Source organism: Acinonyx jubatus, chromosome A2, assembly GCF_027475565.1.
Source record: "Acinonyx jubatus isolate Ajub_Pintada_27869175 chromosome A2, VMU_Ajub_asm_v1.0, whole genome shotgun sequence".
In the NCBI taxonomy this organism is placed as follows: Eukaryota; Metazoa; Chordata; class Mammalia; order Carnivora; family Felidae; genus Acinonyx; species Acinonyx jubatus.
The window spans coordinates 16,408,643-16,423,400 of NC_069383.1; the positions used below are offsets into that span (position 1 = coordinate 16,408,643).

At 41.8% G+C, this 14,758-nt stretch overlaps 1 protein-coding gene across 7 annotated transcripts in view; it reads left to right on the plus strand.

Moving 5' to 3' along the window:
- Positions 1 to 14,758, plus strand: part of DGKI (diacylglycerol kinase iota) — a 435,956-nt gene that overhangs the window by 201,830 nt on the left and 219,368 nt on the right. For all 7 annotated transcript variants that reach the window (XM_053218037.1, XM_053218038.1, XM_053218039.1 and 4 more), the window contains one exon: positions 12,921 to 12,992. In XM_053218037.1, the coding sequence (XP_053074012.1) occupies positions 12,921 to 12,992 (72 nt within the window). The remainder of the gene's footprint in view (positions 1 to 12,920; positions 12,993 to 14,758) is intronic.

Sequence of the window (14,758 nt, forward strand, 5' to 3'; positions counted from 1 at the left end):
GCCCCAGTGGTTAAGTCACTCGGCGTCTCATCTGTAGGGCCACTTTGCTACTGCCACTGTTCCCTAGTCTTCGGCATGGTCAGTGTCCTGGTAGTCGTAGCTAATGCAGTGCTTGGTCAGTCTGGTCCTTGTTGCTCTTTCTTCAGAAATGCCTTCACTATGAAGGCCCTAGGGTTGTGCAGAGGGAGGAGTTGAACTGCAGAAAGGATGCCCCAGTGGGTAATCTGGGTGCCAGATATATTCTTCCTGCCTGTATTGTTAAATGACAACTGTACCTCCACTTAACGATCAGGATCAATTACTCCTGCCAAAATTGTGACTCCTTCCTGTGCCTGCTACTCTCTTGACACAAAGATCTCAGCGTCAGTAGTTGCAGTGGTAGTTTAAGGTTTAAGGGCCTCCTATTATGTCCTGTGGTGGGGATGTTCCCCACATGGGATTCAGACCCTCAGAGCCCAGAGTTCTGGGGATGGGAAACATAAATTCCCCAAGCAGGCCGATGGGATGATGGTAGGCATGGCTGCTCCTAGTCTTACTCCTTGGGTTCTGTGTCCGTATATTTTACCCTGGAAACAAAAACACCACGAAATGATCCTGGATTTAGTGAGTACAATGAGACTGGAGGATGGTGCTCATAGGGTGTCCTCTGAAAGCTAGTGTCTGTTAACACCTTCAAAAGCCATTCCATCTCTCTTTTAGGCCTGCAGCTTCTGGATGCTGTGGGATGTGATGGCACCAGTGTATTTCATGGCTGTATGCTCACTCCTGCACCTCCACTGTTGGAAAATAGTTTCTCCAGTCTGACACAATGTTATGCAGGATCCAGTGTTGGTGGGTCACACACTCTGTCAGCCTTTATATGGTGGTGTCAGCTGAAGCCCAGTCAACAGCTGCTTGATGGCAAATTGATCCCACTGAATCCTTTCCACTGTGGAAGGGGCAGCAACTTATCTTGACTAGAATCAACATATGTTCTGGGTATGGGCTTACCTTTCCCTTCTTCTGGGCTGACTGAAGCCCATCCCCTTTGAGGGATGGTGCCACATTGGATGCTCAGCCTTGGAATCTTTTGCTGGAAGGTTAGACATTCAGCAGGGGCAGTAGCCAGCTCAGTTTTAGAATCCTTTAATGTTGGATCCAAACAACATTCATCACTGGTATCATGGTGGTACATGGACAGAAGTCCATGGATGGCTCATGACAGTGTGCAGTCTGAGTTACTATGTCTGAGTTTTTAGTTCTTACAAACTGAGTGCTCTCTGGTGGGCATTAATATGTAATATAGGGATCCTCACTCCTTATACTTACTTTCATATGTGCATCCATATGCCTCTTCCCCACACCTCCCTCTTTGCTTCCAAGTCTTTGATCAACTAGCCAAGCCATTCACCATTGCCTGTAAGTCATTATGTATTCATATATCAGGCTACCTATCTTTTCACACAAAGTGGGTCACCAGATGCTCTACCTGAAGTAATGTTGACTGGGAGGATTTCTTCCTATTTACATTTCTCTGGGCCATTCCGGAGTGGGCTGAGTAGGCTTTAGGGAAGCAGTAGTACATGTTTGCCGTGGACTCATATGCCAAGTTGACCCATCTGCAAACCAATTTCAGCTTTTTCCTGTCTCTTTCAGATGATCATTAGGGACTTCCTTATTTCCATAGGTGTGAGTCAGATGAGAGGCTTGGCGGTGGGGGTGGGGGTGCCCGGATGGCTCGGATGAGCGTTGTACTCTTGGTTTTGGCTTAGGTCATGATCTCATGGTTCATGAGTTCGAGACCTGCTTTGGGCACTGCGCTGGCAGCCCGGGGCCTGCTTGGGATCCTCTCTCTCCCTGTCTCCCTCCCCTTCCCCTTCTCACTCACTCTCTCTCTCTCAAAATAAATAAATAAACTTAAAAAAAAAGAGACCTGGTACGATGTATAAGAGATGATGTAGAGAGTCTGAGTTGCCCACCCATATGTTGTACTTGTGCTCTTTCAAACCGCTCATGCTGGATCCCAGATGGTCCCAGTTAAATGTGATGATGGATGGCAGCTGGGTCCACCCAGCCTTATGGCTTAGTGATCCGACAGGGCCAGGGTCGCGACCTCCTGGTGATTTGTAGTCAGGCATTCTTCCAGCACAGCATAGGAGTAGAAGAGCGGTTTTTTGAGAGATACACGGTTCTCTTCTGCACAGCCTTGTTTCATAATCCAATCTGTGTTGCAATTCTCTCGGTGGTGTTTGCCATAAACTCCAGAGGGTATCTCCTCTCCTGCCTAATATCTCTAGTAGCATGGGGTCTTCTTGGTTGTATGGCCCAACTGACAGGACCTACTTTCTTTGCAGACTGCACCTGGTCCAGAGTTGTTTTCTGCTCTAGGCTCCATTCTAAGCTAGAAGCATTTAATGTCATCCAGTAGATGGATCAGGACAGTATTCCTCAGTGTAGAGTATGCTGCCTCCAGAACCCAAAGAGGCCTACTGAGTGCTGTGGTTCACTGCTAGTAGTCAAACTTGTGAAATGCAATCGTCTTTCCTTTAAATTGGATAGGATATTCTAGCATGCTCTTAACCACTAACCCCAGATGCTTCACTGATGTGTGGGATCTCTGATTTCTCATAGTGGTTATCTCCCCACCTTCTGTCTTATTTTAAAAAATTTAATGTTTATTTATTTTTGAGACACACACACACACACACACACACACACACACACACACACACAGTGTGAGCAGGGGAAGGGCAGAAAGGCAGAGAGGGAGACACAGAATCGAAAGCAGGTTCCAGGCTCCAAGATGTCAGCACAGAGAACCTGACATGGGGCTCAACCTCATGAACCATGAGATCATGACCTGAGCTGAAGTCGGATGCTTAACCGACTAAGTCACCCAGGAGCCCCACCTACTGTACCCTCTGGTGTACTTGCCATTTCTTGCTCATCCATTTTGACATAATGTGATCGATATCAAGTGGTGTTCTTCAGAATGTTCAAATGGTTCAGGTCCCTTTGTACTACATTTGGATAGGATTCAGAGGGTTAAAAGCCCTGTTAACTCTACCAAGTGAATGTAAACAATTTTTGATTCCCTTTCCAGAAGGTATGGAAAAGAATTCATTTGTCACATTAGTGACTGCATGTCATACACTCAAGGCCAGAAGATGCCCAATTTGGTACAGTAGCTGCATTTAGATACACTGGGTTGAATTTCCGGTAGTCCAGCATTATTGTCCAATGTGATGTCTGGTTTTGTAGGAGCTCCACACGTGAACTAAATGGAGATATTTTGGGGAACACCACCACTGCTTCTTGTAGTCTTTTAGGGTGGCATGTAAAGAGATAATAACTTTAAAAAATGTAAATACAATACCATTATTATAACTTAAAAAAATTAATCATTTAATATCACCTAATACCTATTACTTTTGAGAATGTGGCATTGGTTTTGATTTAGATATGACTGAGAGGATGGTGTGGGGTTTCATGTGGGTTTCCTCTCTGTGCTAGCTCTTACACAGCAGACTAGGAAGCCAATAAATGGAGTTCCTCCAAATATACAAGATATGTTCACTCCAATTACACAATTAGGGACCAGGGAAATTAACTCTGGTGGCTTTGTGGACCAGTAGACTCTCTGTGAGCCAGTCTTGGTCCAGGACTTCATTTTTTTTTTTTTAATTGGCCTTGTACATCCATACTCTAACAGGGCACCAAGATGTTGCTTCATACCCAGGTCGTTGGGTACACATACCAACTTGGACTCTAGTCCAGTAGTCTTTAGAATATTTGGACAGTTCTGCCCAGTGTACATCTTCCCAAATAAATGTCTATAGATCCTTTTAGTTAGAGGCTGGGGAAATGTTGCCATAGACCATTGCTAGGATGTTGCAGGATTTTTCTCCTGCGGACTTGCTCTCTCTAATCAGTGAGTTTTCCCTTTGAAAACTGGTGTGAGTCCAGAAATGAGGCAAAAGATTATGACTCATTATGGGAGCATTTGTCCTCCCATCTCTTGATCCTCCATTCTTGATTTCTTTGGATTGTATTGGTTGAGTCATACCCATTTTATCTGATAATCCATCTTGTCTCTAGAGAGGTCATGCTATATTAACCATTTGATAGCTCTCTGTAGGTCAAGCCCCTTGGCTGCAACTTCAGTGTTGGAGTAATTGTACCCACATTGCTTCAGTGGTTAAGTGCTGCCACATGGTCTCTATCATCTTGAGATTCCGTAATTCCAGTTGCTGTCAGAGTACTCATTCTGTTAGCCATTTCCTACCCTTAGACGTAACCTCCAGAGAAGAGCTGCTCACCAATGATGGTGTCCTTCTTGCCAGTTTTTCATTGCTTTTTTGAGAGGAGTATCCTTTGCATCCTCTCGCAGAACAGAGTCAACTAATGGATTTTCTAGCTGTCCCTAATATAGCAACTCTATTGTGCCTACTTCTGTGAGATTTTCATCGCTTCCTCTGTCACAGTGATTCTGGCATTTCCATTTCACTTAACACGAATCTTTCTTTATTCAAGTTTTCAGAATGCTGTCAAGTGTTAGTAGCATGATCTTCTGAGGTTCCTGATAATGTGTTAAATGCTCTATTGTAGAGGAACACTCCCACATTGAGAGACTCCTTTATCCAGCTTGAAGTCCTGCCCCTTTTATTCTGAACCTTTAGAATGCAGTCCCATACACATGTTCCCATTCCAGCTGGTACATACTGGTGAGGTCCTGCAGCTAGACCTTTTGAGATGAAATCTGTTCTTCCATTGTGCCTATACACCTCCCTGGCTGGGCATGCTGGTGTGAAAAATAATTAGGCCATTTGTAGTACTACCAGGAAGAGTAATGTAACACTCTATGGTGTTTGGAAACTTAACCACAACAACAACAAAAACAGTATCAGTCCATGTTAAGTGGAGTAGAAATGCCAGAATTGCTGTAATAGAAGAAAAAACAATCAAAATCTTACAGAAATAGTTGATATATGAGGCATAGCTGGAAAATCCATCAATTGACTGTTAAACCCTTAAAATGAAGTCAAGACTCTTTCTAGACAGCAGAATCCTTTCTTTCTCTAAGCATACAGCATATGGTAATAGTACTTTGACATACATTCATGAAACCGGGGTGGGGGAGGGCACAATTTGAGTAATTTTGGCAACTTTTATAAGTCTCTTTCTCAACTGTCTGAGAGCCATGATAGCAAAATAGCCCAAGTTTACACAAAAACAAAGCGTAGTTAGTTCTGCCGGCAGAAGACCATTTTCCTCTTTTAGTTAAGGGTAAAAGTATAACCACTTATTTCCTGGAATGTCATACTGTCAGCAGGATTGTAGATTATATGGCTTCTCTGAAAAGCTGCAGTGATTTGTATTGGTAACTGTAGTAACATCAGTCCCATCTTTAGGAAAAGTTTTCAAATAAAACAACCTGTGTGGTGAATATTATCAGTGTTATAATTTTATTGGTAAGTGTATCAATTATGGGACAATCAGATGAAATTAATTTTCGTGGATGATCATTACCATGATTAGCTGCTTGTGTCATTAGGAAAGTACTTTCATGTAAGGAACTTGCCTCATATTCTAGGACTAACATAAAAACAATGGTTAACATCTTATACGCAGTTTTGGACATACTGAGTATAACACTAAGTACTTGTATAAAGTATTTTTGTCCTAGAATCAGGATAGTCATAAAAATATGAACTATAAATATCACAGTTAAAAATAGTTACCATGTAAATCAATTCCCATTCTTGTAGAATTATTCTAATTATTCCTTAATTACAATATTCTGAGGTAAGCGGCCTGCTTCCATAAAGTCATCTGTCTCTGAAATGACTAAGTTCTGGAAATCAAGTCTTAAGCTCTTCGGACAGTCTGACAAGTTCATAGTAACTGTTAAGTTAGCTAAGAAGACTGCCCCAAGTTTTGCTTCCCGCCTGCACAGGATATTTAATTTATGATCTGTAGTTTGTTTTAATGTTTATTTATTTAATTTGAGAGAGAGAGAGAAAGAGAGCACACATGTGCACGAGCAGCAGAGGGACAGAGAGGGGTGGTAGAGAGAACCCAAGCAAGCTTGGCACTCAGTGCAGAGCCCAACACAGGGTTTGATCTCATGACTGAGAGATCATGACCTGAGGTGAAATCAAGAGTCAAACGCTTAGTCGACTGAACCACCCAGGCACCCCTGATTTGTAGTTTATAGCAGGGGCCTTCAGTTAAATTGATGGAAAAAGCTGAAACTATGAGAATAATGAGACTGACTCTCATTCATGTGTTGTAATTCTAGCAATAGTAGAATGGAAGGACACAGAATGTTTTATTGAAAAATAATACAGTGTCAATCTGTGTATAAGTCGGCGATTACCCTGGAGTGAGAGCATATTATGGACAGTAAGGTCAGTGATAAATTTTCAGAACCTTTAAATAATGCTGTTATAATAAGCCCGATAGACAAGAATTTAAGATTCTTCAAAGATAATTATAATAAAGTCACTGTAGATTCTTAATTTGCAGCACTGTCAGAAGTTATAAAGACATCGCTTGCTTTAACTCCATTTATAAAGACTTCACTTATTATAATTCAATTTAGATGACCACATGGGTTTACATTATGAAAATATTGAACATTCATAAAAATTTTAGCTTAAGACTAGTAAAATCGGCATGGGAGATTTAGGAAGTTCAGGTAGATTAGATTTTCTATGAGTAAATAAACTGTTGTTGCATAAGCTAGAATATTAGCGTTGCCCTTTATTCTATATTTTTTTGTTTTCTTATTAGAGTACAGTTGACACAGGAATATATTAGTTTCACGTTTAACATAGTGATTGGACAAGTCTATCTGCTGTGCTCATCACAAGTGTGGCTACCATCTGTTACCATACAACACTATTACAAACCATTGCCTATATTACCTATGCTGTACCTTTTATTCCTGTGACTAACTTATTTCCTAACTAGAAGCCTGTACCTTCACTCCCCTTGACCTATTTTGCACATCCACCCACACCTCTGTCCTTTTGCAACCACCACTTCTCTGTTTACGGGTCTGTTTCTGTTTTTCATTTGTTCATTTGTTTTGTTTTTTAGATTCCTCATGTAAGTGAAATTCTCTGTTTGACGTAGTTTGCTTAGCATAATACCCTGTAGTCTATCCATGTTATCTCAATGGCAACCTCTCATTCTTTTTTATGGCTGAGTAATATTCCATAGTACCCGTGCACACGTGTTCTCTATCCATTCATCCATCGATGGACACCTAGGTTACTTCCGTATCTTGGCTATTATAAAGCTGCACTAACCATAAGGGTGCGTATATCAATGCTACCAAATTCTCACTGAGAAGAGCAAGGAGAAAGGCACATTGTAGAAGTAGCCTAACATCTGCTGATTCACATTGTCAGGCAAGGGTACACACATCAGTGAAAGACTGGAATGAATAGTTCCTTGAGGGGGAAAATGTCAACAACATCTGTGCACTAGGAAAGGGATTGGTTTATGGTGGTTTTGTTAATTGAAAATTAAAGGTTGTTGTATGTAAGTGATGAATCACAGGAATCTACCCCCGAAACCAAGAGCACACTGTATACACTATATGTTAGCTAACTTGACAATAAATTATATTTAAAAAAAAAATTAAAGGTTGCACTCTGGAGAGGGCAGTATTACTCTGTGAGTCTGTAGATAGTTGGTTAAAACAAGTGTCATTTTTTATTAGTCAGAAAGAAGTTTTTAGATCAGTCAGATTAGGTTGCTGTGGGTCCGTGCTGGGGTCAGTCTGAGGTCAAAGAAGTACCATTTTTTTTAGTGGCTAAAAAGATGTTTTCAGTTAGGTTGGTGTGGGTCTACTCCGGAGTCACTCAACGGTCTTAGTTATTTATCAGCTTCAGCTGGTGGTGCTCAGCTGTCACAGTTGTTTGTGAGCCTAAGCTGGTTAAAAGCAGTTGCACTGAACCCACACCACCAGTTTGAGATCTTCAGCGAGGTACTGCCCTGATCGGAAATGTTCCCTTTTTTATTGTATTAAATCGCCGTGGTATTCATATCTCGTTGGACAAGTTTACAACTTACAACTTTACAACAGTTTTATTTTATTTTATTTTTCTAGAAATAATGAACTTGCATCTAACTTCCGAACGTTTTAGATGTTAAATCTAGAAAGTGTAAAAGTATATCTATTTTTCAAAAATTCTAGAAAGTACTTGAGCAAACATGCTTCAAGTTCTGTTTTGAGATAAATATTGACTTACTCTTATCATTCCCTTGGGTTTGCCTTTTGCAATACTTTGTGAATCTTGGACATGGGAGCGATACAGGGAGGTTTGGTTTGTTTTTGTTGTTTAAAAGTTTGGAGGCAAGGGAAGTATCAACAATTCTGTTGGATAAAATGAAGTCAAACAGGGACTCAGATGGTGGTCGGGAGTTTCCCTTACCCAAACCTCGGTTAAGTACATAAACAGTAAAATAATTTCAGTTCATTTCAAATAAAGCCCTTTTTTCCCCCTGGTTTAAGCCAAGGCTGTGGAACTGACTGCCATTGGGTATATCCCCTAGATTGCAGAAGAAAAAGAGATAGCAAAGTTTTAGCTGCTCAGAATAAATGTTGTTTAAATTGTATTCCAAAGGTTTAATTCCATTAAAAAAATCAACCAAAAAGAGGTTCATGGCATTTATAATTCTGAAGCCCGTTAGATCTAAAGCATCTGGCCCTCCCATCCCCATTTTCCTTTGTGATAGTGATGAACAAAATAGTCCTTAAAAATCCTAGTCAGTTGAAATTCAGTAGGGGCATCTGTCAGTACCATAATATTAGATTTGGGCCAGCATTTTAAAATGGGTAATTAGGAATCTGGCTCTTTTTGCTGTGCTGAGATCCTGGCCAAAACCTCCCCATCACAGGTGGTCTGTGGGAACTTGGTGCATGAAGGCTCTGATGTGGTTCTATTTATGTCTGTATGTTAGACAATAACCCTGAAGCCGAAGCTGCTGTGACTGTGTCAGACTAGCATTCAAAACAAAGAACAGACCTCGTTTCCAAGGGACCCACTACAATTCTATATGAGCAGAGCACCCAGAGCCCTAGTTGTTTGTTTCTGGTATCATCCTGGCTGTTGGGACTACAGTGGATTGTGTCTGTTTCTCTCTGAAGCCAGAAGGCCAATATGCAGTAGAGGGCTGGGCTAATACGCATACTCTGTACCATCAAATAGAGTATTACTAGTCCTTTTAGTCCCTGGGGGACTTCATCAGCAAGGTGGTGGGAGAGGTTCCTGTTGATGGATCTTCGCAATGAAAATATTCTTTCATTTATACTTACTGTGTTATAACGATCTTTCAGGTAAATTGCCTTATTTGGTAAATAAAACTATTTTGTGGTATAGGAGAAGTTTGTATTTTTATTCTCATTTTCAGGTGAAGGGAGAAACTGGAAGTGTTAAGTGATTTGCCTGAGATCACCAGGCCGATAATTAGAAGAGCCAAGAACTATTCGTAGCTTTGCCGACTCTCCATAAGCTTCTCTTTGATATACCATCATCTGTTGTATGAATTGATAGATGGTGGCTGGGTAATAGTGTTTAAGACTCTGTCCACTTATACATTTGGCACAGAACAGTCCGACTTCTAGTTGGGGCTACTGCTCTTATGTCACCAATTCTGCCATCCTGGTTTTCAGCCATGCAACATGTCGATGTCACAGATTTAAGAAATGAAAATTAGAATCCCAGTATGCTTCCCATGCCTATAGGAGTTGAGGGAGATTATGTAAGGGGCATATTTTCAGGGGGTTTGGGTTAGGTTTTTAAGGTCTGGATAGCGTAAAATTCATAATTGGATCATGATGTGGTAGCAGTGACTTTCTTCTTCCATTAGAAAATATACCCTGCCTGTGATTTTCAAAGAACTGTGCTGGATTGTAGAGATCTGTCAAGAAATATTATAAGCGCTTCTCTCAAAGAGCTCATAATTCTATTGGAGAGATAAGTCATGTGCATATAAAATAACCAGCAACTTAGGGCACTTCATCAATGCCAGGTGAGGGCCAGGTGGAAAGGCTTATAATCCAGGAGGAGCCATCACAGTGAATTCAGGTGATCTTAGAAGACTTGGAATTTTGTAGTGCAAGTAAAGTTCAGATGCTGTATGTGAAATATTGGTAGGCATTCTAGATGGTGGCTTGAAGGGAACAGAGAAAAAAATGGCCAAAAACATGGAAATGAACAAAGCATGTTGAAAGTATAACGCAATCCATCCTACTAAACACAGGAATTTATAATAGGCATGGGAGATTGGTGTTGAAAAATTGGGAAGATTATGGGTGGCTCTAGATGCCAGTGTGAACAGTTGATCCTATAATTTTGGGGAAAGAAGTCGCTATTTGAGTATTTTGAGACAGCCACTGATATGTAAGAAGCAGTATTTTCCCTGGAGGCCATGCCCAGGATAGGGTGAAGAATATAGGGGAAAACAGGCCATCCCAGGAGAAACAAATTAGAAAATGGAGCAGACATCCAGATGTGGAGTGACCAATCTGTGGAGCCTGATGGCTGCTGGACACGGGGTGCAGGATAGAAGGGCCTAGCTGCATGGCCAAGACTGGCCTCAGGAGCTCCTGCACAGGCACTGCACCAGCATCAGTAGCCTTGCTCTTGGCTGCTAGCTTCCTTCCTCCCGCAGTCACAGGTTGTTTCACTGGCTCTAAAGAGAAGTTTTATTCATCTCTCTTTGGCCCAGTCCATCAAGAGTGCCTTGAGAGATGATGAGGAACTTGGCAGACACCTCCCATGTGAATTCATTCCTTCAGATTTGGTGCCATCATATATCACATTGACTCCTATTGAATGGAATTCTATCCCACTGAGTTGAAAAGACCTGCATACCTAACCCTTTGGCCCCCGGACTTGCTGTCCTCTCTGTAAGCTGTTTCTGTCTGGCCGTTCTAAGTCTCCGTGCTGGGGGCTGTGTGGGTTGTTGGTGGCCACACAACACTGAACACCACACCTGTCCTCATAATTCAGTCCACGCGTGTTTTACAAACAGTGTGTCATTTCCTGGGGGAAAATGATAGTATCATTGGCAGAAAGAGGCATTATTTGGGGAGAGGTGAGTGTGTTATGGTCCGTAAGCCCACCTGTGTCGAAGATTCATTAGGATTACTCCTAGGACTCAGTATGTATTACAGCTCTGATTTATCACAATGAAAGGATCCAAAGCAAAATCAGCAAAAGAAAAGGCACATGGGGCAAAACCTGGAGGAAACTGGGTGCAAGCTTCTGAAAGTCCTCTCCTAACAGAGTCACACAGGGTGTGCTTAATTCCTCCCATATGAGTTGTGACCACACTTGTGAAATGTTGTCCTCCAGTCTCATTAGAGGCACAGTGCACAGAGTTTTTACTGGGGGCTGGTTACATAAGCACCTTCTGCGTGGCACATAGCCGCATCCCAGAGTCTCAAAAGGAAAGCAGGTGTTTAGCATAAACCACATCATTTGTACCAACATTTTAGGTGCAGTGACCCACTCTTAACTGTTGGGGGAATGGGGAACCCCTCTGGAAGTCCAAGTTTCTAGATGCCAGCCAAGGGCCAGGCTTGCAAGCAGCTGTGTAAGGACAGTGGTCACCCCCCCTGCTGTGTTCCCTTCTCTGCACTTGGAATGATTGTTATCACTTAAGTTGCTGAGAAAGGGATATTGAAAGAGAGATTTTTCAAAATCCAGGAGAGTCTGATGTTAAGTCATGTTTCTGGAAGTGAGATTTGAGTTTGGGGCAAAAGAAGGGGATTAAAGGAGGAATCACAGAGTACAGAGGACGGAAAGCAGTCCTGGTCTTATGTCGTGTGCAGGGGACCAGAGAAGCAGTTGGAGAAGTGAATGTGTTTTAGGAGCCCAAGAAGAGGGAGAGGCTCAAAATGGAGAAAACGCTCCATGGTACTTAAAATGCCACAGATTGGTAGGAATTCTGGGGACTGCACAAAATGCCATTGAGAATTCTTTTAGTAGTGTGTAAATTGATTTTTTTTCTTAAGATTATCTGTGCACATTAAAGCAAGACTTTTCAGCCAATGTCTTAATAGCTTCTCTGCCTATCACATCTTTGTGTTTTCTTTTGATCACTTTACAAAATCCCTTTTACAATTTTTTTTTTTGTCATTGCTTTGCATTACTTTATTCGAGTGTAGATGTCACAGGAAGATAGAAATGGAAGAGCTTTGGGAAGGCTAAACGAAATTCTTTGAGCATTACTGCGTACTTACTTCTCTCTGATAATTCTTTAAGGATATAGCAACAGCCAAAAAGCGCCTCTTCCATTCTTGATTGAAAAGTAATTGTTTGTTCATTTAAAAGGATTGTGTTTGCCATTCCATTAATCTCTTTCCTGCTTGCTGGTGAAGAATAAACATTGAAAGCTGCTTGTTTGGAGCCCCAAGGGGGATGGTGAAAGTGTTTGAAAATCCTCCTACACCCGTGGACTCTTCCACACACCCCTGCTTCTAGGTCCTAACTCTGATACTTAATTTCTCTCTCTGTGCATTCTCAGATGTTAAGGTTGCACAGCAGCTCTGAGATGGATGCCCATCATTGAAAAGAACTATGTGGCCCAATAGTGGCTTTTCTTTTGCTTGTAATAAAACCCTATCCAAACCACATTTATTTGGGGGAAAAGAAACAACTCTCTTTGTGGCTGGCTTGAGTACTTAGTGGCACAGCAAATATTGGTGCCTCCTCTCACACTCCAGATGATTCAGGGGTAGGAAACTCTTACATGGCAGAGGGTGGGACGTAAGTGCTGAATGTGACATTGGCAGTCCCAGTCACCTTGAGTGGTGGGGACACATCTGGCCTTCCTCACTTCATTGGACTTCAGGAGGGCAAATGCGTGCCGTGATTGAAGTGGTTTTAAATTCTCTATCTCTTGTCCTAACCTCCCAGGGCTTCCAGCAAAAGTTCTCCTTCCACAGTAAAGAGATTGTGGCTATCAGCTGTTCCTGGTGCAAACAGGCGGTAAGTTTGGGAACGAAATGAAACAAAGTGGGCTCTTGTTTTATCAAAATGAACCTATGTCATTACTTGAGTTGCTGTCTGTAAACGGAAGGTCATCCTAATTTATGTATTACTTCTCTCACATAGGATCCTTGAAGGATTAGATTAAACCATAGGACTAATGCCTCTATGAAATGGGAGAATCTAGAGATTCAAGTAACCCTTTAATTTATACACACTGAAGCCTAGGATCAGAGCCTGGGAAATCCTCCCCTGTTCCTACCCTGGGTCTAGACTCGAGGACTTCTCACCCCCTAGCATGTATTTCTTCCATTGCACTAGATTGTTGACAACTCCTCTACGGTTGGAAGTTGCACCATTGGATAATCCTTCTAACACCGGAATCAAGCCATCTTGGTTCTTCTGTTTTTGATGTGGGTGCCTTTTTTATGGGGCTGTACTGGGGTAAGGAGTGGTCTTGTACCCTTCTTTAGGCTTGGATATTGTTATAGCTCTTTATAGCTGTTCCTTACATTTGAACATATATATGTTCGTTAGGATCCAGTGATGTTTTCCCTATTTTCCTCTTTTGTCTATCCTTTTGACATTTTTTTTAAATACCCCTTTTCAACCAGAGGGTTCATTTTCTTATTTGCCTACATACCTGTTCTTTTTTTAACCAGACAATGCTAACTTGTGGATTGGCCAGCTGTGGCCCATAGGCTAAATCTGACTGCTGCCTGTTCTTATAAATAACATTTTACTGGAACACAGCCATGCCCATCCATTGATGTATTGTCCATGGCTACTTTCATGCTACAATAGCAAAGTTGATAGTTGCCACAGAGACAGTATGGCCCCATAAAGCTCAACTATTTACTATCCGGGCCTTTTATAGAAAAAGTTTCCAGACCCCTGCTCTAATCTCTCAGTTCACCTACTTTGTTGAATGACTGTGTAATTGGGACAGAGTCTGTTCATTGCACAGACAACCTGAAAAGACAGGGCTGCAGTATTTCAGCTAAGGGTTTGCAGGAAGACTTTGGCCCCCTACACACATGAGATTTAACAAGCCAACCTAGCCCACAGGGCCAGAGCAGATGAATTTAGGTGAAACACATAAAAGTGACATGTTTGTAGGTCAGCTGCTTTTGAACTTTGGGAATTTTATAAAGTTTGACCCAGTCTCTGTAGCATAATTTCCCTGGGCCCCCACGTATCAGGAGAACCTATTGTCAGTAGATAGGGTTGCACTAGTCTGGAAAGCTCAGTGCTTGCTGTGTCCCTATCCTGCCACATTTTCTAGGCATTTCCATCTCCTTTCAGTTAATTTTTACACAAATAATCTTTGTTCAAGAATCTGCTCACAAATATAAGGTCATCCTAGTTCTTGAATGAAACTATCCTATTCCATCAAGGCACTATCTCCACCTAGAGACAAAGAAGCTGATTCAGGTTTCAGGTGTCCCTAACAGTATATGTGCTGCTGATTTCCCTGATCTGTTGAGACGCCACCTGTGGGAGAGTATTGGCAGCGTGGGCTCCTATAGGCTGCATCTGTTCCGATGCTGGAACTTCCAGGCTGTGGTGAGATGGTTTATCCAGAGTCCATTAATTTGGGAACTCAATTCCACTTCACCTGGAGCACGTGTTGTCTTTACATTAATTCATAGTCCAATTGAATCCCATTGTAGGTGATTTTGCAAGAACTAGAAATATAAAAATTTAAGACAAATTACATTGGTGATACATTTTAGCCCTACAGGTAATTCCTTCTAGGATATCTA